The sequence below is a fragment of the Leptodactylus fuscus genome, chromosome 4 (genome assembly GCF_031893055.1).
Source record: "Leptodactylus fuscus isolate aLepFus1 chromosome 4, aLepFus1.hap2, whole genome shotgun sequence".
Lineage (NCBI taxonomy): Eukaryota > Metazoa > Chordata > Amphibia > Anura > Leptodactylidae > Leptodactylus > Leptodactylus fuscus.
The window spans coordinates 201,521,115-201,548,668 of record NC_134268.1 but is presented as its reverse complement, the minus strand read 5'-3'; the positions used below and the strand labels follow the sequence as shown (position 1 = coordinate 201,548,668).

Here is a 27,554-nt window from a genome sequence, read left to right as displayed (position 1 = left end):
TAAGCCGGCAAACTATCCCAGGCCTGTTTGTTGGATGATCAGTTGGACATTTACACCGGTCTAATATAATTGTTCCTAATAATGACACCAGGTTGGAGGGTCTTAATTTCCCAAGAGGGGGAGATAATGTTTGTTTACATAGAGTTGTGGGTCAGTGTGTACCTTCCTGCAGTACACCAAACCATCTTAAAACCTGCGTATGGGGGAAAGTAGACTGTTGATTTTTAGACATCTCACGTCTCTTCTGAATTACTTGAATTTTTTTACATTTTTTTTTTATCCCATGTGACAGTCCTGCATACAGCACCTGCCATTTAACATGGATGAGCAATGGTGGTGTTCGCATTCAATCCGGAAATTCGGGTTTTGCTGTTGCCGTTCTTACACAGACTTGCTGAGATTTCCTGCTATCTGTATTATCAAGATTCATTCATTGCTTCCTGTTTAGATTTTTTATTTTTTTATTTTTTTTTTAAATATTTTTATGGTTTACTGAAATCCATTGCATAGCAAAGTGACCACCACCTAAAGAGATCACATGGGGTGTAGGGCAGGGTGATTAATGAAATAATCAGATTAATTTGGTCTTAATGTGTCTGACAATGTAGTTTTTTGAAGGGGCAACACGGTGGCTCAGTGGTTAGCACTGCAGCCTTGCAGCTGGAGTCCTGGGTTTGAATCCTGTCAGGAACAACATCTGAAAGGAGTTTGTATGTTCTCCCTGTGTTTGTGTGGATTTCCTCCCATTCTACCAAGACATACTGATAGGAACAAAATGTATATTGTGATCCCTATATGGGGCTCACAATCTACATGAAAAAAAAATATGTATACATTTTTTTTTAACAATTGTCAAATTGATTCTTGCCTTTTCTGCTCCAATCCTTCTGATGGGTCTTTGAGTATCCCGCTCGCTGACTAGCAGAGAGAGTGCCATGACTGCTGGGTAATGCCTTTCTGATCGGAGGCTTTAAATACTTATTGGGCTGCCAATGCCCCTCCATACGCCAGATTAGTGGGGGAGTTTAGTAGTCAGACCCCCAACTAATCGGCTATTTATTATTTTTTTTTATTTCTATTTAAATTAAATGAACGCTTTAGGCATCACACATCCAAAAATGGCCAAATTATAAAAATGTTTCCCATATTATTAACATTGCAACAGATAAAAAAAAAAAAAAAAATAGGGGGCAACACGGTGGCTCAGTGGTTAGCACTGTAGCCTTACAACGTTGGAGTCCTGGGTTTGAATCCTGCCAGGAACAACATCTGCAAGGAGTTTGTATGTTCTCCGTGTGTTTGTGTGGATTCCCTCCCATTCTACAAAGACATACTGATAGGAAAATAAATGTACATTGTGATCCCTATATGGGGCTCACAATCTACATAAAAAAAAAAATAGCCAAATCTTCGTTCTTTTGCTGTTTTGCCTCCCCCCCCCCCAAAAAAAAAAAAAAAAAAAAAGATCAAATGGTGATCAAAATAATGGACATTACCCAAAATGATATGAATTATGACTGAATCTTGTGCCGCAAATAGTTACCTTACATCGCTCCATACACTGTCAGAAAGATAAAGTTTTGCATTTATCAAAAGATAAGAAAATCAAGAATCAAATCAAAAATTGTCCCTAGGGTGGAGAAAAATTGAGGTTTTTTTTTTTTTTTTTTTTTTTGGTAAAACTGCCCAGTCCTATGTGGGAGGTGAAGGGATATACGAAGATGCCGTCTCCTGTGGTTTGCAGATTTTCTTTTGGAAGAAAGTATGAGGAATATGAATAAAGATAAATGTCATGTCCAGAGGGTAGTGATGGTGTATGCTGGAGCAGATCTATATGGCTTACATGTCAGTGGTATGGCTACTGGGGATCTCGCAGAGGTTAATCTGCCGTCAGGACACCGCATGCTCTCAGCTCTAGGTGCAAACTGAATGAAGAGGCGACTGAGTGCTGCCCTCTAACTCATAGACTGCACTGGTGTGAATGGCCACCTCGTTCTGGCCATCATTTTGAAGTAATGTCAGTGGTCTGAGAACAATTATAAAAACCATGTCAGTGTTTGTGGAGTTATTTTTTAGCTTTCTATACAATCTAGTGACGATGGGCCAGACTTTTCCTCTTGGCTTTGTGCCCAATCCCAGTGACGTACAAGGCAGTCATCCTTTCAAGAGCTTAAAATGATAGGTTATGTTCTCCTGCACAGCAAGAAATTTTAGGTTTCCTATCCTCTGATGGTCTTTATTATTATCATTATTATTATTATTATTTATCTTTTTTCTGTATATTTAAAATTTTATAGATAACTTTCATGAATCCATCAGACATAAGTTGCCAAACTTATTCAGGGTGACCATTTATTATTTATTAGTGCAGAATACGGCCATGTTTTTGTTAAAGGGACGGTCCCATCTGTACAATCTATTGATATGTCATCCTATGTACTTATTTGCTATTTGTGTGCCATGATACCCTCTATGAGCCATTGTGTCCATGGTGCATGTTCCCCCACCTAAGCAGTGACTGAGAACGAAATATGTCAAGCAGCAAGTGAATGAGACTAGGATTTACATGGACGATGTGTGATGCATGTATAAAGTCCATCACTGCTCAGCCCCTTCCTCTTAGACTGAAGAAATTTGGATTCTACCCAATGCATTTTCAACAGTGTTCCCTCTACAGGCGCCATCTCAAATTGTCAGTTTTCTCTGAGCTGATAGGTGGAGGCTGTTATGTTGTCTTTCATACACCAAGAAGGAGATCCTGCTCCTTTAGGGACTGTTTCAGAAAGACTTGTTTGGTTTAGGTAAACACTAACCATGCTTAGAGGACCTTTCATGTCCTCTGACATCGGCGGTATTATATACCAGTATAAATCCGACAGTGTCCTGAATTCAGTGGGCTGTCAGCTTTGCTGGTATATGTCCCTGTGCTGGAGATTAGTTACTGCTCAGTGTCATCACTGGACTGTAAGGAGCGCCCTTCCTGACAGTATAAGGCTATAGACATACACCGTCATGGAGGCATTTCTTACAGCCCAGCGACTACTGTACTACGATCAGTAAGGCCGGCACCGATATCTCCGGGAGGACTGTCAGCTCTCTAGCAGTATATAACACTTTAATGTCAGAGGACATGAATGGTCCTCTTAAAAATTGCGGCCATTCAAACACTGTAATACTTTTTTTGGTGAGCGGATAACATCAGTAAGACTCGCCAGTGTCTTTGTAGCCTATTTTTGAGCCTGGTTTATTTTGTTAGTGTTTTTTTTTTTTTTTTTTTTTTTTAATAGGTCACTTTATGACATATTTAAAAAATAGAAAAATTAAAGATGGTGGGGTCTCTTTATAACTTTTATCTACTGCAAGCTCTAGTGTTATTGATACTCATCATTAAGGGAATAGTAGAGTTGTAGCAGAGTCAGTCCTATGATCCATCCATGGGGAGCCATGTGGTCAATACGATCTACTTCACTCAAATGAATGGGTTTTATAACTGACCATCGGGAAGCCGTCCCCTATGCAGTTTCCCCGGGAAGTAGGACTGAGACCCGGCGGGCAGACACGGGCGCAGTTGTGAGCGCCCACTAAACTGTATTCAGTAATAGGTCACTTATATATTACATACAGTAATATTATACACTTACAGGGTTTTCCCATAAATCTTAGCATATTTAATTTGTGGACATATGTTAAAGGGGCTCTAACATTGGGAAAAGTCATTTTTAGCTAAGCACATACTCGCATAGGCTTTAGGAGAAAGAAGAAAGAATATTGGCTGCGCTCACTGATCGAAAGCAGGTACTTTTATTGGTAGAACAATAGGCACAATGCTAAAAACCACCAAAGCGTTTCGGGCTCCACTTGGCCCTTTTCGTATAGACTTTAGAAAGGCTATTCCACACCTACCTTTTGTATGTAAATCGCCTCAGTGGTTTTTGAATGAGCCCGTTTTTATTCACATGCTAATAAGCCTCCACCGTGCACCTTGGAAGTGTCTGTGTGCACCCTCTACTATTCTCTGTGTGTGAGAGCAGAGTGATAAGTCGGCAGCAGCAGCAATCTCTGCTATATATACACATAGAGAATAGCAGAGGGTGCACACAGACACTTCCGGGGTGCACAGTGGAGAAGCTAATTAGCATATGAATAATAACGGACTCATACAAAACCGACTGATGCTAGGTTCACACTAGCGTTCACCTGTCCATTCTGAGCTTTCCGTCTTCTGCATGCCAGAAGTCGGAAAGCTCAGACCGGGTCCGGCCGTGATTTCAATGGGTTTGGTTTAACGCGCCATAACACATTGAAATCAATGGGTTAAAAAGCCTCCCGTTGATTTCAATGTGTGGCGTGCGTAAGACGGAACCCATTGAAGTCAATGGGATTCTGTTTTGAAGCGTTGACTCTAGTTTACATGTCTGAATCAACGCCGCGTTACGTCGTGTGCACTGGCCCAAACCCTGAACATTTGATACAGAAAGTATATTGGAAAATTGTACAACTTCTCATTACACAAACCATAACATTTGTCTCTCAATATCTGTCTGAAAGTTGCCGACCTCTTTGAAAATTGTTTTTAATTACTTGCAAAAATATTTAGAGTTTAAAAATTTTCTCTGCTCTTCTAAGTGCCAGACAGGATTGTATTAAAATATAATTCCCGGCATGTTTCACCCCATGAAGTCCTTCCTCAGGGGGTACGAGACTGTGTACTATAAGGAGATGGGGTTAGTTCTTACATTGATGCATGCTATAGGTAGGTACGGTTAGTCCTATAGTGAGATAGGGTTCATTCCTATTGGGATATATGCTATAGAGAGATATGGTTAGTTCCTATAGGCATATACAGTATACTAGAAGCAGATACTGTTTGTTTCTATATTGATATGTACTATAGGGAGATACGGTTAGTTCTTACATTGATACATACTATAGGTAGGTATGGTTAGTCCTATAGTGAGATAGGGTTAATTCCTATTGGGATATATGCTATAGAGAGATATGGTTCCTATAGGGATATACAGTATACTAGAAGCAGGTATGGTTTGTTTCTATATAGATACATACTATATGGAGATACGGTTAGTTCCTATATGGATACATACTATAAGGAGATACAGTTAGGTCCAGATGGATTGGGATTTTTAATTCTTTTCAGCTGATGCAATAAGTTATTTTTCACTCTGTATATATTAGCGAATACATTATTACAAAACACTGACATAGAAAGTTGACCAGACTGGTTATATCTTCCTATATTCCTAGCAGTCATCCATGCTGGGGATTTCTTTTTAGTGATATACTCCTATAACAATTACAGCTAATATGAACACAGAGACTTCTCTCTTACTGCGATCTTGCATTTCACTCTTTTTTGGTTGTTTCTTGGTTAATACAGTCTTTGCTATTACAACCTTAGTTGCATTGTGTGAATGAGCGGCCACTCCACTAGCTTTACACCTGTTGCATTACTGACTTGAGGACAGAACAGTGCAGATTATATTAAGATATCATTTAGTAAGTGTGTGATATTGTATAAAATCAGAGCTGAAGGAAACCCACACAACAGTGTGACGTGCTCCATGATCAGATGTGCCCTGGTCTAGTGGTTACCTGCGATATTTGTTCTTCAGTACCATCTTTTCATGGAGTGCAACCAATTGTCTCCAGTAGGCTTATCCTGGTCTAGGCTGAAGACTACGCGACAAATTTCACCCCCTGGGTGGTTGTCTTGAGCTTTCATGTATAGATATTGTCACTATTGCATTTCGGCCTTTCTGTATAAGCGACATGAGTCTATTGTGGACTATAACTTACTGTGGTTTCAGTGAATGGCTAAAAATTCACTAATGGTTTTTGCTTTATTTCTAGGGACCAGTTTTTCTCCACAAGAAAATTCACATAACCACAGTGCTCTTCATAGCTCAAATTCACATTCTTCTACTCCAAGCAAGACGAGTGATTCTGTAAGTTACGTTGCGCTTTATTCGCTAGTTTTGGCTGTAGACTCGGTCTTGTTCCGTTGCAGCGCCTTGTGCCGCAGAGGTTTGGCACAGTAAATGTTGCTGTAGTGGATTAAAGCCCATGGGCTCCCTTTAAACAGTTTCTGTAAAACTTTTATGAAGTTGCGAATTTATAAAGACTGAAGTCCCATGTAGCGACCTGCAAGTGGTTTCTGCAGGAGAGAAGGGGGGTTACACTGGAGCCAGTTCCTTAAATTGCTGCCTTTGTAAGCAGAGGTCACAATAACGCCTGTAACACTGAGGCACCTGACTTCCTAATTACATCATGGAAGACAGATTTGCATATTCTTCCCATGGTCCTTTGCAAAGTGGAGTGCTAAAGGCCTATTAAGTCTCCACACACACCTATATGGTGGTCTCTCCCTACAGAGTGTCGATATCCCCTTAGCCTGTACAGGGATCATAGACACTTAGTAAAGCATTTTTATGCATTGAAAACAGTATTAATACTTTTTCAGGGAGTTGATCCTCTAAGCCTCTGCAGCAACTTGGCATGGATCATCAGTGGTTGAGGAGGGGGAGTACACTGGTCATGCACTTTAACCAATGACCGCATACCTATTCCTCGCAACTGGCAGAGAACGGGTTAACATGCAGTAACAGTATGACGCCTCTACAGGCATCTACTGAAGTCTACACTTTAAATATGGGGCAGGATATCCGCTGTTCTACACAGCGGGGACCCAACACTAATGGCCACGATCAGAGTCCTTTCTGATCATGGGCATTTAGTACAACAGGCCCCGCGATTTTCCAAAGACACATTCTCCACATTACTTCATGCTGTCGGTACGGCTCCCGCGTGGCAAGATCACAGGAGCCGTCCGGTGCCTGACAGCCAGGGACCTTGGGAAGTCCTATGAAAATAACTACTGGGGCTTGCCAGCAGCAAATTAGCCTAGGGGTCTAATTAAAACTAAATAAATTTAATAAAAAGTTAAATATTTTATAAAAAAGTCTTTAAAAATATATAAAAGGAATTTATTTAGATATTTTTTTTTTTATTTAATTATAAAATTCACATTTCTCCCTTTTTCCTAAATCACTAAAAAAAAATAAACACAACCTACCAAATTAGGCACCTCCATATCCACAAAAAAGACTGTATTTGTTAAAAAAAAAAAAAAAAAATCTGAATGGTAAAAATGCCATTTTGTCTCCAAAAATAAAAAGTGCTGAATGTTTTTGTGCTGTACATGGAAACACAGAGTTACAGGGGTCAGGTTATGATGACTGACGTTTTGTGGAAGTTTGCCGCACAGTGACAGTTGTAAAAACGAAACCCTAAATACATATGGAAACCGTTCTAGTAATGGTTTCCTTGCTCTAGGTAGTAGCCTGCCTACATATCATGTATTTCTATTACTTTGAAGTTTGTAATTTTCCGTGGCTAAAAATACTCCGTAGAAGAGCAAAAATCCTCTTATTTTGGTGAACATGTAGTGTGACCTCTGCTTGTAAGACAAGAACGGCTCCGGCCACAATAATAGAGCAGCTCTATGTCCTGGATTGTATAGGGGACCATGAGTGCCCCTCTATGGTGTCTTTATGCTGCGGTTGCTGGTAATGCCTCTGATGTACTTGAGTCGTCCTTGTATCACATGGGTAGCCGCCCTTACCTAAATAGCCAATAGAAGCCCATCTGTGCTAGGAAAGCTGGCACATACTTCTAATAAGAGCTTCTGTCCCCCGTAGACATCCATATGTTAAATGTGCAGTATGGACGATCACTGCATGGACTTGCAGAAAGTGCAACAGATACCGTCTGAATGGGTTAAAGGGATCCTATGATTAAAACACAATTTTTTTTGCCTACCACGTAGGAATAGCCTTAAAGAAAGGCTATTCTTCTCCGCGCCACAGTTTGTTGTATAATCTGGTTTTCATGGGATCTCTCGCAGCACTGGGGGCGGTCCCCAGCGCTCAAACAGCAACGTCCCCAATGCTGCCAGAGAACTCTCCAGCACCGCCTCCATCTTCTTCAGGAGTGGGTCTTCTTCCGGCGGTGGCTTTAAACTGCCTCGGGCAGCCGACTGCACATGCCTGCCGGCCACAAAAAGATTGCTGCTTACAATACTGTGTAAGCGGCCATTTTCTTGCAGTCGGCTTTACCTGAGGCCTAGAAGTTTGAAGCCACTGCCTGAAGAAGACGTTCCTGAAGAAGATGGAGGCAGCGCTGGAGAGTTCTCTCACAGCATTGGGGATGTTGCTGTTTGAGCGCTGGGGCCCGCCTCCAATGCTGCGAGAGAACTCATTTGCATACCAATGGAAACCGGATCATATACTGAACGGCGGTGCGGAGAAGACATCTATAGGTAGGAGAAGAATAGCCTTTCTTAAGGATATTCCTTCGTGTTAGGCAGAAAAAATTTAGTTTTAATGATAAGATCCCATTAAATACAATCTGAGACGGTCCTTAGACTGGTGTATAATGTGCAGTTATGATGTTTTTTTGTTTTTGTTTTTTTGTTCTCTTTTTGGTGTGTTTTAATAGTTCTGCTCCTTGTCTGAAACTGCCAGGTTTTGTGTAGCTGCCATTGAATCTTCAAAGTCTCTTTATGCTTTGTAGACTTACGATCCTGCAGATGACTGGTCTGAACACATCAGCTCCTCTGGTAAAAAATACTATTACAATTGCCGAACAGAAGTGTCACAGTGGGAGAAGCCTAAAGAGTGGCTTGAGAGGTAAGAGCCACATCTCTCTTTACTACGGCTTTCCACAATTTTGACATTGTTGGAGACAAAAGAGAATACAGCGTAACCCACCAGAGAACGGCCAAATGTAAAACCCACATTCAACTGCTGGTTGATCTTGTGACTTCTAACTAAGCAATCCGATTGGTCAGAGACCTTAGTGGGTTTTTTTTCTCCCCCCTTCTCTCTTTGGAAGTACACACCTTACCCCTGTGTGTAACATGTTAGGTCATCTGTCATTCTGACACCCTGCACTCCCACCAACCATCTATCTGAAGAGACTGCAGTGTATGGCTGTACAGTGTCGCCTCTTCCTGTGTTTGGTATTGCAGCTCAGCCCCATTCACTTGACCGAGACTGAGCTGCACATAGGTCACTTAATGAACATACGTGAGGTCGCTGTTCTTGCTGCTTCAGTCAGTGCACCACCGATTAGATACTGGTGACCTATTCTAAGGTCATCAACATTTTATTCCCAGAAAACCCCCTTTTAAGTTGCCCACCCTGTAATGTTACCATGAGCAAAGCTGAATAGTGCTATTGTGTTGCCTGCGCCAGTGATCAATAGAACAAGTACAAACTTTGTTTTTTCTTATATATAAAGTTACTGTAATCTTTCTATTGCCCAACTACTTGAACTGGTGTTTTTTTTAATAAGTTGGTACTTACAACATGACGTTGGTTCCCTTTAATTCTCCCTTTTTCTCCCTATTTTCTATAGAGAACAGCGCCAAAAGGATTCTACCAAAGTGGCAATTAATAGTTTCCCCAAAGACAGAGACTATAGAAGAGAAGCGATGCAAGCCACAGCTACAGGTGAGACGTCTTTACTATAAAGCAGTAACTATTGTGGGTAAAGGGGCTTTACAGCAGGAGAACAATGGTGGTAATGGGCTTATAGTGAGTGAGGAAGCCATGCCAAGTCTCAGTACCTGCTGCCACTACTCTTCTGATCCAGCCCTGCTCTGCCGTGGTCTCGACACATAGGAAATACCTGGAAAGATCCCTCAGCCGATCATAGTCTGTAGTGGGACCAGGTAGTAGAGACCACTGGGGGGGGGGGACAGCGTCAGAATAGGAGGGGGAGGAGGATTAGAGAGGTAAATATGGCCGCTCTTTTGTTTTTTAAGAGACTGCCACCACCAATTCTTTTTTTGCTGAAAAATTCCTTTAGTGATTTTTTTTTTTTCACATTTTTTTTTTCTTGAGAATTGAGAATTTCTAGCTCTTTCTATAATTTGCTTTCAACAAGGGGAGTTCCTACGAAGGGGTTATTGTAAAGAATATACATTACATTGCACAACTGGCAGTTTCTTAATCCTTGGTAAGGCTTTGGAGAATTACAAATTCCCTGGTTGCCCTGCTGTTGCCTTGGCAGGTTTTTTTTTTTTTTTTTTTTTTAACCCTTTCGCAAGCCTTAGTCTACTGTATACCTCCTGATAGATCTGCACGGCGGCAATGGTGTGTTGAGGATGTGCCTGTGTAATTGTTAGGGACAGCCATCTTGCTGTGCGCTGGTTTTATTATGTGACTAGACGTTTGTCTGTTTCTCTTGTCAGTACCGGTTGTAGCCATTTCAGGTTCGCCATCAAGGCACAGTTTTGATTTTCAGGTTAGCTTTATTGTAATGTGAAAAACTATAAAAAAAAAACAAAAAAAAAACATGAAACGAGCAACAAAGATGGGATGTGTAAGCCAGGTAGTGTCCGCTGCTAATGTCCGTTCAAAATCTTGCACGGACATTAGCAGTGGACACTAGCTGCGTCCGTGACATTTTTCATTGATTTAAATGGACATCGGGTGCGTTCTTTTACAGTCCGTGCCTGTCCTTAACTGTCCGTTCATAAAGATGTCCGACTTTTCAAGCGGACAGCAAAACCCGACATGTAGGTTTTTGCTGTCCTCTTGAAAAGTCAGACATCTTTGGGAACGGACAGTTAAGGATGCCCACGGACTGTAAAAGAACGCACCCGATCTCCATTTAAATCAATGAAAAATGTCACAGACACAGCTAGTGTCCACTGCTAATGTCCGTGCAAGATTTTGAACGGACATTAGCAGCGGACACTACCTGTTGGACACAGACGGTAGTGTGAACGCCCCCTAACATGAAACGAGCAACAAAAATGGTGTGCGTAAGCCAGGTATGCTATCCTTGGTGCTCTCACATTGGGCATGGTGGTACTGTTGGCAGCCGTCCAATTGTGTGTTGTGTACAAGCTAGTTAACTGTAATAGGACCTGTATGTGATATTTATGGGGGAGGAGTACGCCTGGACAATCCCTTTTAAAATCATTATGCTGGTATTAAAGGGGTTTTCTGGGAAAAAAAAAAAATTAAAAAGGTTAGTGCTAGTAATGGGTTAATAAGTAACCCATATACGTTTTAGCAGTGTTTTGAGTAATTGCTGGATGTCTCCAGTTGCTCCTGGTATCCTACATTTGTTTACATGGTGTAACTTCCTGCTGTGCAGCTTCCGGTGTACCTTCCACACTAGTCCCCTCTCACTCAGCCCCCTCTCTCACTCCGTTACAAGCCCCCTCCCTGTTTCCCTAGCTAAGCTATCCCACCACCTAAACTACTAGCCCCTCCCCATGTCTCACTAGCTAAGCTATCCTGCCTACTATTAGCTTCTTCCGTCTCACTAGCTAAGCTATCTGGCCTGTTACTAGCCCCCTCCACTCGACGCTGCTCCATGCACACAATGGTGGGCTTTGTCAGTGTGCTAGATGTGTTTTTCATGGTTAGCCCAATGACCCATTAATCACTGTGACCCCATTCACATGTCAGTGTATTATCTTAGGCCTGTATATGCAATAGAGAGTCCTATATCTGTCCATTTTGTGTGCCTGGCTCATTGAGAAAAGTAAATGGTTCCGTGGAGGCCTGGGTGTGCCTGTAACCTATGATGTATGATCTATGAGGTAGAGGGGGTGACGCAAGAGGTAGCAGGGGCGGCATTGCTTATACAGCGGCATTGCTTATAGTTTGAGCCATCACCAGTCGTGTCCTTTAACATGTGGATGGTGCCTGGACATATAAAGTTATCCTGAAACTGCTTCCTATCATGTGGGGTAATGTGGGAGCGGGGACAGAGGAAGGTTCATTTTAGGGATTCTAATTACGGTACAGAAGGGATTACATTAGGCATTGTGATAGGCCTGTCTGATTAAGATGTGTGTCTAGTTTGCGCTTGAAGCTGTAGAAATTGGGAGTTAATCTGACTGTCCGGGGTAGAGCATTCCAGAGAAGTGGTGCAGCTCGAGAGGAGTCTTGTATACGAGCGTGGGAGGTTCTGATAATAGAGGATGTAAGTGTTAGGTCATTGAGTGAGCGGAGAGCACGGGTTGGGCGGTAGACAGAGATGAGGGAAGAAATGTAGGGAGGTGCGGCATTATGGAGAGCCTTGTGGATGAGAGTGATAACTTTATATTTTATTCTATAATGAATAGGCAGCCAATGTAACGACTGGCACTGACCAGAGGCATCGCTGTAGTGTCTAGACTTATAGATGAGCCTGGCCGCTGCATTCAGAATAGATTGTAGAGGGGAGAGTTTAGTAAGGGGAAGACCGATTAGTAAGGAGTTACAGTAGTCAAGGCGAGAATGAATCAGAGAGACAATAAGTGTCTTTAGTGTATCTCTGGTGAGAAAAGGGCGTATTCTGGAGATGTTTTTGAGGTGGAGGTGACGTGTGTGAGAGATTCAATATGAGGGGTGAAGGAAAGGTCTGAGAAAAACACATGCTGCCTAGGAGTTATAGTAAGGCCTGAGACTGCAATGGATATATCAGGGACAGATCTGTTCGATGGTGGAAACAGTAGTAGTTCAGTCTTGGAGAGATTTAGTTTCAGATAGAGTGAGGACATGATATTAGAGACAGCAGAAAGACAGTCACTGGTGTTCTGTATTAGTGCAGGGGTGATGTCACAAGAAGATGTGTATAATTGGGTGTCATCAGCATAAAGATGGTACCGGAAGCCAAATCTATTGATGGTTTGTCCAATGGGGGCTGTGTAGAGAGAAAGGGGGCCTAGGACCGAGCCCTGAGGAACCCCAACAGCAAGGGAAAGAGGGGAAGAAACAGAGCCTGGAAATGATACACTGAAGGTGCGGTCTGAGAGATAAGAGGAGAACCAGGAGAGCGCAGTGTCATTGAGGCCAACTGAGTGGAGCATAGTGAGGAGGAGTTGATGGTCAACAGTGTCAAAAGCTGCAGAGAGGTCCAGAAGAATAAGAAGAGAGAAGTCACCATTGGATTTAGCCATTAGGAGATCATTGGAGACTTTTGTGAGAGCCGTTTCAGTAGAGTGCAGAGCGCGGAAGCCAGATTGTAAGGGGTCAAGCAGAGAGATAGCGGATTAAACGAGAATAGACCAGGTGTTTCAAAAGTTTAGAGATGAAGGGGAGGTTAGAGAAGGGTCGATAGCAGCACAGGATGGGTCCAGGGAGGGTTTTTTCAATAGCGGAGTTATAACAGCATGCTTGAAGGAGGATGGGAAGATTCCAGAAGAGAGAGGTTAAATATTTTAGTAAGTTGAGTAGTGACAGCAGGCGACAGAGATTGGAGAAGGTGTGAGGGGAAGGGGTCACTACTGCAGGTTGTAGGGCGAGATGAAGAAAGTAGCTGAGAGACTTCCTCTTCTGTAACAGGGTCAAAAGATGAGAATGGACAGTCTGAGGTGCGGTTGGTGGGGGGATCAGTACTATAGTGGGTGGGGGAATCAGTACTATGGTAGGTGAGGGGATCAATGCCACCTGGGGCTTGGGCAGTTATTTCCTGACAGATCTTATCAATTTTATCATGGAAATAAGTGGCCAGGTCATCGGCACTAAGGTCTGTGAATGGCGTCTGCACCTTGGGTGTGAGTAAGGAGTGAAAAGTTTCGAAAGAGTCTTTTAGGGTTTCTGGAGAGAGAAGAGATGAGGGCGGTGAAATAGTCTTGTTTGGCGAGGTAAAGGGCAGATCTATATGTTTTGAGCATAAACTTGAAGTGGAGGAAATCTGCAGGTGAATGTGACTTTCTCCACAGACATTCGACACACTTTTGGAGGGGGGGGGGGGGCCTCATCCAGTGCACTTTTAAGGGTTTCTTTATAGTGACTGGTGGCCAGATTGGGACAGGTGATTGAGGAGATGAGGGACAGAGAGGACTGTAGAGTATCTGAGAGGTGCTGGGTGTTAATAGTACATAAATTCCTATATGTATGATGGGTAGGGGTATCCTGTGAAGGGGAGAGGGCACTGATGGTGAGAGGTTATGTTCAGAGAGTGGCAGAGAAGAGTTAGTCAATTTATAAACTGTGTGGAGTCGATGGAAGACGAGATCAATTGTGTTGCTAAAATAGTTCTTGTAAACCTCAGTAGTTTCTCGCCTCTTTGGCTGTAATATCCCATGAGCAGATCAGGGGTCTGTACTGAAGACGTGTGTTTTGCAGGGTCCTCTTGGTACTTGTGCAATCGCCTTGCTACATTGTTAGTGTACAGTATAGCAAAGATCTACGTATTGTGGCTACCGTGTCCACATAATGCCAATACAATTGTCTTAATTGAAATTTGTTTTTAATTAAAATGAATTAAACTTGTGTGCCCTGAACTGCATACATGTGCAACAGGTGTGATGCCCTGTAGCAGGTAACGTCACCAGTCCTGTTGAATAATGGTTCTGATCAGAAATCAGGTGTCAATGGATTGGGCTATGTACTCCAGCTTTGGGCAGGCATATGTTTCCCCTCTAGGTACACTCTGTGGAAGAGGGTCACGTCATTCATAGGGCCAGCCCCCCATCATGAGTGCGCACACCCTCCAGCAATGATGGGATGATGAAAGACTGGCATTGATAACACCAGTCTTCATAAATCTGTATTTCTTCTCACAGACCTTGGGCAGTGTCAGGCTGTAGGGACTCCCTCACATTGTATCCATACACTTCTAAGAGTTATAACAGAGAAATGACACAACTAGAGATGAGCGAGTACTGTTCGGCTCAGCCGATCCAAACAGCACGCTCGCATAGAAATGAATGGACGTAGCCGGCACGCGGGGGGTTAAGCGGCCGGCCGCCGTCAAAGCGGAAGTACCAGGTGCATCCATTCATTTCTATGGAGCGTGCTGTTCGGATTGGCTGATCCTCCAGTACTCGCTCATCTCTAGACACAACCAGAGTTATAAGAAACATTGCGTTCCCCATGTAATAACAATTGTGATACAAGTATAATTTTTTTAGTCTGGTTGGTGACTTGTAGTTTTATGGGGTTGACCGGGAACTTGCCTTGTTGTATCCTTCATATTCGTCATCATGGACCTGGGGGCTCCTACCCCTGACCCCTGGTTGCTCTCCTGATCTGACAGGTAGGAGGTGCCGAGCAAAACAGGCCAGAATCTGCAGAATACAAGTCCCCAGACAACCCCTTTAAAGGGAGTGTATGTTTTTATACTTCCCTCATGCTCTTGTCTGGTAGGGCCGAACCTTCTTCGGGCTAGTTATTTAGGTATTTATAGTCACAGGTAGCAGGCGGTGGTATGGCTCACATGGGATTTGCAGTGAGTAGTAGTCGCCTCGTGTTTACAAGTGATTTATTGATAATTGGCTTTTATTTGTGTATGCGTATGTGAACAGGCCTCTATTTGACTTGGGATTACTGCTTAGCAAATATTACTGGAAAGGCTCTGCAGTTCTGTAATGTTGGCCATACAGCTCCGACTTCTTCTTCCAAGCTACCCCATACACGTCTTACACTCCATTTGGTCAAGGATGCGTGTGTTCTCAGTGGACAGAGTGGACTAAGTTACCTCTGGCGGTGGTTTATCCCCACTTGGAACTCAGTCTGGCTGAATATAGGGAATCTGCAGTGCTCCTATTAACCCCTTCCCGACAGAAGAGTAGCACTGCAGATCCCCTATATTCAGTAGACCGGGCACTGTCAGACACAGGGATACCTAATGTGTATGTGTGTCAGTCTTTTTCTACTTTTATATGTATTCTAGGGAAAGGAGTGATTTATAACTTTTATTTACTTTATTTTTTATTACATTTTTTTTAAAGCTTTTTTTCACTATTTTATGGGAGATTCTATACATTACTATTGTGGCTGGTCATGGAACCAAACCCCCCCCCCCCCCCCCCCCCGAAAAAAAAAAAAAAGAAGAAAAAAAATTATTTTCTTTTGCTTGACTCGAGTATAAGCCGAGGGGGGCTTTTTCAGCACAAAAACTATGTACTCGAGTATATACGGTATATATAAATTTTTAATTAACACAATTAGCACATTAGATATTTGCCCAGTCCTGTCAGCCGTCTGGACAGAATTCCATTGACTAAAGTGTGAAGGCAGACATCAGGATATTACAGCGGCACTGTATACAGGGTTACAGGTCCTATGTATTATAAAGGGGGCATTTAGAGACTATTGATGCCTTTATAGAAATGCATCTGGAAATCCGGTAACCACACATTTTCTAAGACGCACCTTCGCCTTTTGTACAGTATGCTGTTCATTGTTTTGTGTATGGTTTGGTAACTTTAGATGGCGGAAAGTTGGAAAGTTCTGTTATAGTTTGGACACCAGTATATGGGTTTTACTTGTTTGTGTAGCATTGTAATGGACCTCGGTGCTTATGTGTTGGCAGTGGTGTGCCTATAACTGAAGGCTGATCTCAATAATGTGAAGAGTTCTCCAATCTGCTGTTTACCATTTTTGTGACTGGTTTTGGTAAGCTGTAATATGTAAAAGAAACTGATATTTAACAGGGTGATGTGGTGGGCGTCCTACTGTGGGAATCTATGCTTATCGGGCCTAGGGTTCATATGACCTTCATTGTTTACTTTCCACAGCTCCACACACAAAATAGTGGCTGCGGCTGGTATTACAGCTTGCTATATTGGATGGGACTGAGCTGCAGCTTTCCAGTTTCTATACTAAGGCCAGCAGTATCCCTACAGTCCCAGAAAATCCATTTAAAACTAAGGCCTGAGGTTGCCCAAAAACTTTAGGCTATGACATCTGTCACGTTCATTGTTCACATGGGCCGATTGCAGCTCAGTAATATTCCAATGAATGGAGCTGAGCTGTGACACCGAGCAGAGCGGCTGTACAGAGCTACGGTGCGGTGCCTGGTCAGTAGTGAAGAGGCTGCAGCCATCTCCTGAATGCAGCCATCTCCTCATATAGCGGATTGTCTGGGGGCCCGAGGGTTGGACCCCTTCCAATCATAAGGATGGCTCTTTAATCCAGTAATGGTATGCAATGGTTCTGGCTGTCTAAGATGGCTAACAGGTAGCCGCTTGGTGATCCTCCCTGTTGTCCTTTTCAGGTGAATGCCATGCCTATATACATAGTGGTTCTAGGAGCTATACAGGGGTTTGTTGGCCCCTGATGCATGTTTAATGCTGGTGACTAGTGTTGAGTGAATACATTTGAATACTAGATTCATTATCTCCGCTCCCATAGGAATGTGTGTTAGCGGCCGGCGCTTAACCCCTTGCTGTTCGGCCGCTTACACGCATTCCTATGGGAGCAGAGGTATTCGAATACTATTCACTCATCACTACTGATGACCTATCCACCGAATTGCTCCTCATTATCGGATTTGTGGGGTCCAGCACCCCGACCCTGCATAGACCCCCGGCGGCTTCAATAGAAGCAGAACTGCCTTGGTGCCACTTCCAGATGATCTGTGCAGTGTCTGGGTGCTGGACCCTCTCAGATCAGATAGGACCCTGCTAACACCTTCTGGTTTTATCCCCTTTAGGGTTTATATACATGTTGTTGTCATGTTTGCAATAGGTTAGTCGCACATTTTGAGGTTTTATCTATTTTCTTTGTTGCCAGCAGAATAAATTCAATTGGGTGCTAACATTTCCCTTGCTAATAGGCCGCGTCTCCATACTCCGGGCGCTGCCAAACGCATGCAAAACCTACGGATTATTGCCTGCTCCTTGTTATTGGTCACACAGTAACCTGAGGGTAGGGGCCACGCTTGGTTCACACCGTGGACCCCATAAACTATAAGAGTTTCCACCTGATAATGGCGAAAAAAGAGGAGAGAAGAGCACTTTTTGCATTGCTTTTCTCTCCACATTTTTCCAAGCAGAATCTGGGTCGGAATCCCCCCCCAGTGGTGACCCAGTGCAGGTGTGAACGCAGCCGTTTGTGTTACCTCGCTGACGTTTTTAGAACGTATGTATGCCAAAGCAAGAATCATTGGTGAGCACCAAAATAAACCTGAGATTTTTTTTAATTTAGACTGAATTGCTCAGTCCTCACTGCACGGCCAGTCACAAGGAGCAGGAATAGGACGTGTGACTGTGTGTAGTGAAAACACTGCCCAAGCCGCACCCCGACACCTCCCAATCTGTAAATTTCCAGGAGGAATATCAGAACAACTCTAAGAATATAGTATCGCATAAATGGAATCCATCATTTCCCTACAGTCATTGCTTTATGCATGTATTTGGAACGGCTCTTGGTTTTGGGGCAAAAATCTTTACATCTGTGGCCCGCTTAGATCTCCTGTTACCATTGCAAGCCCAGAGCAATAAGTAATGTGCACTCTATAATTACTGCCGCAGCGAGATCAGGAGGACGTTGTATAGTGGGGGATCTTATTGAGCTGCTTACATGATCGTCTTGGGAGGGAAGGGGCTATATAAAGGAAATACCACGCACATTTTCAGTATTTTTTTTTTTATTTTTTTTTTTGGGGTGGGGGAAGTAAGGCCCGATTCACATCTGCGTTCAGGGAGTCTGCTTGGGCGCCTCCCCAAACGGAAACCTATCCGCATAAAAAAAAGCGGTTACCTAAGGAAACCCGCAGACCTCAGATTATAATGGGGTCCATGTGGTTTCTGCTCGTTTCCACACAAAACATGCAGACAGGGGGCAACACGGTAGCTCAGTGGTTACTACTGCAGCCTTGCAGCGCTGGTGTCCTGGTTTCAAATCCCGCCAGGAACAACATCTGCAAGGAGTTTGTATGTTCTCCCCGTGTTTGCGTGGATTCCCTCCCATTCTACAAAGACATACTGATAGGAAGAAAAAAAAAAAGTGCTGAAAAAAAGAAGTGCTGCTGCACTTATTTCATGCGGATAGGGGAATGCATATTTGAATCGGGCGTAAGACCTCTGATCTCCCTTCTATGACGATGCTACAGTTAGGACATTGTATAGCATGCAAAAGCATTTGCTAAGTGGGTTGGCCAGGATTTAGGATTTTATAGCTTATCCTTAGGATAGACCATAAATATCCTATCATTGGGGGCAGTATGGGGCCACGTCAGATGCCTGTACTATAGGCAGTGCTAGGTAGGAGCTCTGTATAGCGGACGGGCTTAGAATCCAGTGTGAGCTGACCTGTAGTGCTGGCAAATGGTCACCATACAGGAACCGGAGCAATCTGTGTAGTACATGGGTACTACACAGTACAAACTACAACTCCCAGCATGCATACTTACTCTGCTGTTCTTGGAACTCCCATGGAAGTGAATGGAGCATGCTGGGAGTTGTAGTTTCACAGCCGCTGGAGAGCCAAAGGTTGCTGACCCCTGTGTATAGTACGGGTGTCTGATGTGGCCCGCATACAGATGAGCAGATATTTATAGCCTGTCCTAAGGATAGGTTATTGAATCCTGAATCTTGCAATTTAAGAAACTGTGATTTTTTTTTTTTTTTTTTTAATCTAAATTCTGCAAAAAATGTATATTCTCTTCACCTAACCCCTCCCTCTAAAAAAATAAATAAAAAAATATCCAAATGTTGGATATCAGATAATAGGTTATTGAAGGACCCCAGTTTATGCTCTGTACATAAAGGGTTAATAGTACAGGACTGTGTGTCTTGTCTTTGTGTGTGAGCACGGTTTAGGCTGAGTAGGTGGGTGTTTTGTACAATGTACATCATTTGACATCATTGGTCATGTTGCTATATTAAGCTTTTTTTTTTTTTTTTTTTATTTTTTTTTTTTCCCCTTTTCCATAAAAATTCCCACTCAGTTGATGAGAAACATTCCAATGACGCCAGCAGCATGCTTCCACAGAATATCTTGTCGCAGACAAGCCGGCACAATGATAGAGACTACAGACTCCCCAGAACAGAGACTCACAGTAGCGCAGCCCCGGTGCAGCACACGGTTAAGCCGGCGGTTCACCCTTCCGCTGCCCCGAGCACTGTTCCTTCTAGTACTTATACAGTACAGCCTGATCACCCTCCTCCAAAAAAGTCATTTGACGCAAATGGAGCAGCGGCGTTATCGAAACTGCCTATCCCTACATCTTCCATCCCAGCACAAAAAACGGACAGAAAAGGTAATGTGTGACACTGGGAATACATGCTAACGGGGGGAGGGGAGGTGCGTGGCATAACTGCATCTTAGATTTTACTCTGCTTTATGATTTTTGTTGCTTTCACGTGGCTGTAACATCCAATTTAATATAAAGAGATATTAGCGTGGCGTATGCCCCGGGTGACATGGTTTGCTTTGGCAGATGGACCTGACGTTCAGCCTAACCGCAGACGGTCCGCTATAGTGATGATGATGATAATGTATCTGTACAGTCAGGAGGAAACCTTGGTCACATCACACTGAGGTCGGGATTGTCCTCATAAAATTCCTGCACTCACGATAGTTCTCTCCTCAGGTGATCCCTCTGCTAGGCCAGGCCCTAATATAGTTACTTGCAGCAGGGGCAATGTGTGGCTGCCGTTGCTTATCCTGTCGCGGCCGACTCCTTGCTGAGCTAATGTACATTTAGTTAGTTATCTGCTTGGGAGGCTCTTTTTAAAGTGATGCACCAGTATTTTTTATTTTTTTGGCTATGCAAGATAATAATAAATTTTATTTCTATAGCGCCAACATATTCCGCAGCACTGTACAATTTGTAGGGTTCAAATACAGACAGAAAGATGCATGACAAAGAAAGTCATTTCACACACTGGGACTGAGGGCGCTGCTCACAAGAGCTTACAATCTATGAGGTAGAGGGGGTGACACGAGGTAGCAGGGGCGGCATTGCTTATACAGGGGGTCAGATAATTGTGTAATAGAGGTGACTGTCATTACACAAACATAAAACTTTGAGTCATCACCAGTCGTGACCTTACACATGTGGATGGAGCTTGGACATATAAAGTTAGCGTGAAATGGCATCATATCATGTGGGGTAATGTGGGAGCGGGAACAGAGGAGGGTTCATTTTAGGGCCCTCAGTCCCATTGTGTGAAATGACTTTCTTTGTAATGTATCTTTCTGTTTGTATTTGAACCCTACAAAATTGGATTCTACTTATGGCATGGAAGGGTTTACATTAGGAATTGTGATAGGCCTGTCTGAAAAGATGTGTCTTTAGTTTGTGCTTGAAGCTGTAGAAATTGGGAGTTAATCTGATTGTCCGGGGTAGAGCATTCCAGAAAAGTGGTGCAGCTCGGGAGAAGTCTTATATACGAGTGTGGGAGGTTCTGATAATAGAGGATGTAAGTGTTAGGTCATTGAGTGAACGGAGAGCACGGGTTGGGCGGTAGACAGAGATGAGGGAATGTAGGGAGGTGCGGCATTATGGAGAGCCTTGTGGATGAGGGGGATAACTTTATATTTTATTCTATAATGAATAGGCAGCCAATGTAGTGACTGGCAGTAGTCAAGGCGAGAATGAATCAGAGAGACAATAAGCGTCTTTAGTGTATCTCTGGTAAGGAAAGGGTGTATTCTGGAGATGTTTTTGAGGTGGAGGTGACATGAACATGCGAGTGATTGGATATGGGGCGTAAAGAAAGGTTTGAGTCAAACATGACCCTGAGACAGCAGGCATACTGCCTAGCAGTTATAGTAAGGCCTGAGACTGCAATGGATATATCAGGGACAGATCTGTTAGATGGTGGAAACAGTAGTAGTTCAGTCTTAGAGAGACTTGGTTTCAGACAGAGCGAGGACATGATATTTGAGACAGCAGAGAGACAGTCACTGGTGCTCCGTTTTTGTGCAGCGTAGTCATTGATGTAGGTTCTGAATATGCCATTGTTGATGCTGTCACCCATTAGATCAAAACAGTAATACTATCAGAATAAAATGGGCGTTCCTGGACCTGCAAGCTGCTGATAACACTGAGGAAGATAATGGGGACATGGAGGGGGTTTCATAGAGCAGGGAGGCATTTTGATAGAAGAGTTTGGACAGAAGAACCTGGGGGGGACATTATGGCGCCTGGCAGATTTCAGGTCACATGGTATTTCTGAATCGTATATATGGGCAGCATAAACTGACCTCCTATATACACCGCTAAAGAAATGGGTCACACAGTGTTCGTCTCCTACTAAGGAAAGTGAAAAGCAGGGTAAGGAAAGACATGAGAGTAAACAATTACTACTGAAGTAAGCAGCCATGCATTGCTCACCTTGTACAACCCCTCTTATAGACATACACAGGATCAAGATCTAAGTCTATGATGAGTTTTCTTCCTCATATGGTCTGTTGATCAGCAGATAATGATACAAATGTTTATCTATTTATTTTTAATAGAAACGATTTATTGCTTTAAACAAGCCCTGGCAAATAACATAGCTAAAATATTTTGGAAGATATTAACTGCTCACTGCTTACTATTGCCGAATTACACATTCCATTTCCGTATAGGTCAAGGTAGAAATACACTCTTAACTAGTGTGCGTTACTTCCTTAAAGGATAAGTACAGGGATCCTTAACTCAAGTTTCACAATTCTGTATTTTTCCTGAAAAGTTGAACTATGTGCAGGATCTGTGCTGGGCAAACGGTTCTATGACTGTATAAGCTTTCCTATAGAGTGTCCGATATGGTTTTCTGCTGCTAATAATCACATTATGGCTGCAGCACATTTTACATTTTGTTTGAGGTTATGGACGTGTACTGTAAGGGAGCAGTCTGCTCCCTCTCCCGTATCCATTACTTATACTATTGATTTCTTTGTATGTAATTCTGCCAGGAGTAACTGTACAATAGCAAACAAATAAAGTGACCATAAAATAAGAGATCCAGGAGCACTACACTGCAGGTACATGCAGGCACATAGCTAAACCATGGGGGAAAACACAGTCGGGAAAGATGTTCGCTATCTGTGAATAATATCCATACACAGACCGTTAGAAACACCTTTTTTTTTTTTTTTTTTCCTTTTCTTACATTGTAAGCTGTAAGATTTATAGAATGTTCAGTCCATTGCACGGAGCAATAGTTCTCAGATGTCTGTAGACTCCAAGGGGAATTTGTCTTTCCCCTCTCCATTTATAGAGGACTTTTCATGTCTTCTTACTCCAGCGGTAATATATACCACCAGAAAGCTGGCAGTGTGCTGAATTCAGCGCACTGAGCTTTGCTGGTCTGCGCCTCAGTGTTGGAGATTAGCTTCTGCACTGATATCCCTCCACTGTCAGAAGGGCGAGGTCTTACAGTTCAGTGGGCCTTACATAGCCTTGTAATGTCTGGGGAGGTCTTCACATGCTTTATTAACCCTTTCCCTGCCGCCCACGTATCTATACGTCCTCCCAAGGGTGACACTTTTCTAGCCAAGGACGTATCTTACTACTGACGATATCTCGGGATTGGTTGAGGCTATGAAGATTATTTTGGATTCATTTTAAAGATGAGAATCTCTAGAGCGATTCACTGTTGAAAACACTATTCGCTGCGAATCTTTAAGGACTAGAATGAAGATCTTGGCAAAGTGACTCCTAGCTCATCTTCATAACCCTAATAGATCCTGAGATATAAGACTCTAAGGCATCTCCCCCCAGCCTCAGGCAGTATTGTAAGAACTGGAGACTGCACAGAGGTGATAATCCCTCATCATCTGTGCCTGACCTGTATGTGACCCTAGTTTGAGGTAGTGAGGACTTCTGCCATGTTATCCCCTCTCCAATCAATCATAGGGCATGCTTTACCTTTGCTCCCTGATTGTCATATAGAGCGATAATATAACACCCCTCTGAGCTTTATTAGAGGTGTATTCTTATATAATACCCCTCTGCACATAAGCAGGAAGTTTATTGGCGCTGTCACCCACAGGTTTATCATTGTCCAGGTCGCAGCGCCAAAAGAGTCGCACCAACACTTATACAACACATACAAAAAGTCATCAATAAAGTTCACATTTCACCCTGTCCATACCTAGACTAAAATACGCCTCTAGCGATATCCGTTACATGCCAAAATAATAGGAATAACGATTATTACTAGAGATTAACGTATAGCTGCTACAATTTTTATAGGGGGATAGAAAATTTATATTTTTATGTAAACGCCTATTTAATTCCACGCACAAATTGGGTTGGCGCATTTGTGATTTTGGCACTTATTTAACACCTGCACCTATAAATATATACATGTGTGGTATGTATGAACGCCTCACATATTGCAGTTTGTTGGAAAGTCCATTTTGTTTGCAGAAGGGGACTTGCCTGACTTGTATCCGTGTTTTTGAGAGTACGAGCTCTTGTCGTAGTTGTTTGTGGTATATATAATTGCGTACACCTTAATCTTTTATTTTGTGTTTTGTTTGTGAATGTGAGATTGAATAGGAATTTTAGGTGCAAATTATATGTTTTAGTTAAATTTTTTTTCTAAAAATTATTTGGCACAAAGTTGCATGAAGGTTGACATGGCTATTGATAACCCATTGAGACTCACATAATCTTAGGGTTGTCTACTTTAAAGAACTATATAGGGTTTTGGGGGTTCACTTGCTTTCCAAGGTGTGTAATCCCTACATTTTATAGGATGATACTTGTTCTTTATCATTTCCAGCTTTAAAGCAGATTTTTCTCCCTTCCATTTCTGGTGATTTTCTGCATGCGGCTGTAGGCCTTAGTGATATGAATGAACTCTGCACATGTTGGTGCATATAACTTTGGTTTCCACTTTTGACAACTAATATACATTTATTGTTTATTATTATTATTATTATTATTATTATAATAATTATTATTAATTTTTTTTTATACAACACTCACTTTAAATCAAAATTGCATGAAGGTGCTTGTTCACATACAGTACCTAGTGGCATTCTGTTACGCCGGGTTCACACCAGCGCATGCACTACCTTCGGGGATTCCCCCCCCCCCCCTTAATTTTTTTTAAACTCCATTAGTCTATGGGGTCCGCAGGTTTCCTTAGGTAACCGCTTTTTTTTGTGCGGATTAGGTTTCCGTTCAGGGGGTCCCCAAGTGGACCCCCAAACGGAAACCCAAATGTAGATGTGTACCGGGCCTAAGTTATAAGATGTAATGAATGTTCAGTGCACAGAAAAAGTTGTTAGCAGGTGTTTTGGAGGCTGTAGGGGAAAACAGCCTCTGCCCTCTGTAACTTTTTAAAGAGACCATTCCCCATCTTTCTGCTCACTGTGACATTTTGCTTCATTAGAGAGGTTATCCAGGTAAAAAAATTATTTTTAAAATAGGTGAGGGGAGGTGGAAAAAAAATTAAAAATAATCTTACTCGCCGGTTCCTGGTGCTCTAGCGTACTCTCAGTGTGGTCCAGTCCTGCGGCTCCGCCATCCTCTCAATGAAACTGCTTGTCGGCTGCGACGTCCCAGACCCCTTCAGTTGAAGCCGCTGATTGGCCTCAGGAAGGGAGCTTGGATGTCACAGGTAGTAATGTCACGCGTACTTTGCTGAGGCTGTTGATTGGCCTCAGCGATCGCGTGTGATGTACATCAGAAGACCACAATGAACTTGCAGGAACGGACTGCTCTGGGAGGCACCAGGGGAAAGGAGAGTAGTATTTATTTATTTTCTTCACTTCCCCTGGCCCATTTGAAAAGAGAAAAAAAAAAATTCCGCTTGGCAACCTTTTAATGTATCTATGGATGGAACTTCCCTAGTGACAGGGATTGAACTGCAAATTAGAACGGAGACACCTTGTGGCAGAAACTTTGAGACTTGGTCAAGAATCACGTGCTGTGTGAAATGTGATTAAGTTAAGATAGTTTTACCCTGTATTTTATTTCATTGGTCTCTACTTTAGCAGATAAAATCATCATGGTATACATAAAGAAGGCCATACATGCTTATGACATACCTCTAAGGGCTTGTTCACATCTGCGTTGCCCTCTCCGTTGTGCAGGTTTCCGTTTCCTGCATAAAACAGAGCAGGAGACGGAAACCTGCAGGAGTCTTTCTCACCCATTCATTTGAATGGGTGAGAAAGCTGTCCGGCCGTGAGCGTTTTGCGCTCTCCGCCGCGAAACCGGGTTTTATAATCCAGACACAGAGTCGGACATGCAGTACTCTGTGTCCGGATTAAAAAATCCGGTTTCGCGGCGGAGAGCGCAAAACGCTCACGGCCGGACCCGGTCTGTGCTTTGCGTCTTCTGGCATGCAGAAGACGGAAAGCACAGAACGGAAGGCTGAACGCAGGTGTGAACCGAGCGTAAATAAATTACTAGACATGGAATACTGTTCGTATTTTGGGAGCAAGCTGTTTAACAGAGTGGGTGGAGTATAGTGTAATATATCAATGAACAGTCCAGAGATGTTTGTAATCTCTTTGTAATGTAACATATCCTTAGGCTTTGTAGGCCTGTAATGATAAATGGTGGACTTTGTCTAGAGGAGAGAGGGTCTCACCAGGCTTCCTTACAGTAAGGGCTAGTTCACACGGGGCTCTGCATGAACACATTCCATCGCGGCTTTCCGCTCCGGATTAGGCCCAAATGAATGGGCCTAGTCCAGAGGGTGCTGTCGCAAGGCGGACGCCACGGCTGAATCAGCCACGGAATCCGCCTGAAGAAAGGACAGCTCCGTTTTTCCGTGAGTGGGAACAAACCACTAGCGGAAAAAAGAACACTAACAGTCTACATAGACCTCTATTGCCCCCTCTTGCCCCATGCGAACTAGCCCTAAGTGCGTCAGCACTTTTATACTACAGGGTGTGGGGAACAATAACGTGTGTCTGGAGACCTTTCTTGAAAGTAAAATTATATTTTGGGAGCCTGAATTTTGGAAAGGGACCTCAGTCTGGGGTCTTATTCTGATTTGCCATATTTGAGTTTGGTAGGAATTTTGTCCCCTAAATCTGTAGCAGTGGGTACATCCTCCTCATGGGGGTTTGTGCCTTCCTCTGGATTATAGATTGCATGGACTTGTCTTTATCCAAGCTTATCACACAATGTCTCTATTACAGATTAGTATTATGATGCTGAGAATCTTATGATTTCCACTTTGATGTATCGGTATCTAATATGTGTCCTGTATTTATAGTGCAAGTATTTAGAGGAAAGTTGTTGGTTCTTAATAGTTATCATTAGCGGATTCTTTTATGACCGTAGTCTACAACCTATGTAGCGTGAGGGTTAGTTGTGTAGGATGGTTCCTATCCTGAAGACATGGGAAGAATATGCAAATCTGTCTAACATGATGTAATTAGGAAGTAAGTGCCTCAGTCATGCAGTCCAATAGAGGGCGCTCCCGTGCAAGTCTGTCTTCCATGATGTAATTAGGAAGACAGAGCCTCAGTCATGCAGCCCAATAGAGGGCGCTCCCTTTAACATCATGCCCGACCTTCCCAGAGGCCTTTGTTTGCAATGATGTGGGATTTTACCAGGTACAGTGTCTCAGCCGAGGACAGCTGTTTCGATGTTATTGCATCTGGTTAGCCCAGCGTATTAGACAGACTTGCACATCCTCAGGGAGCGCCCTCTATTGGACTGCATGATTGAGGCACTGACTTCCTAATTACATCATGTAAGTCAGATTTGCATATTCTTCCCATGTTCCTTTGCACAGTGGAGCGCTAATGGCTTAATAAGACTCCACAAACCTAAATGGTGGTCTCTCCCCTACGATATCCCCCCCTATCCTGAAGACTGCAACCTTGTAG

At 43.1% G+C, this 27,554-nt stretch overlaps 1 protein-coding gene across 2 annotated transcripts in view; it reads left to right on the top strand.

Moving 5' to 3' along the window:
• Positions 1 to 27,554, top strand: part of WAC (WW domain containing adaptor with coiled-coil) — a 51,363-nt gene that overhangs the window by 5,728 nt on the left and 18,081 nt on the right. Inside the window, exons 4-7 of one of the 2 annotated variants that reach the window (XM_075271717.1) lie at positions 5,869 to 5,963; positions 8,590 to 8,705; positions 9,436 to 9,530; positions 19,705 to 20,016. In XM_075271717.1, coding sequence (XP_075127818.1) covers positions 5,869 to 5,963; positions 8,590 to 8,705; positions 9,436 to 9,530; positions 19,705 to 20,016 — 618 coding nt within the window. The remainder of the gene's footprint in view (positions 1 to 5,868; positions 5,964 to 8,589; positions 8,706 to 9,435; positions 9,531 to 19,704; positions 20,017 to 27,554) is intronic. The other variant, XM_075271718.1, reaches the window with a different exon arrangement.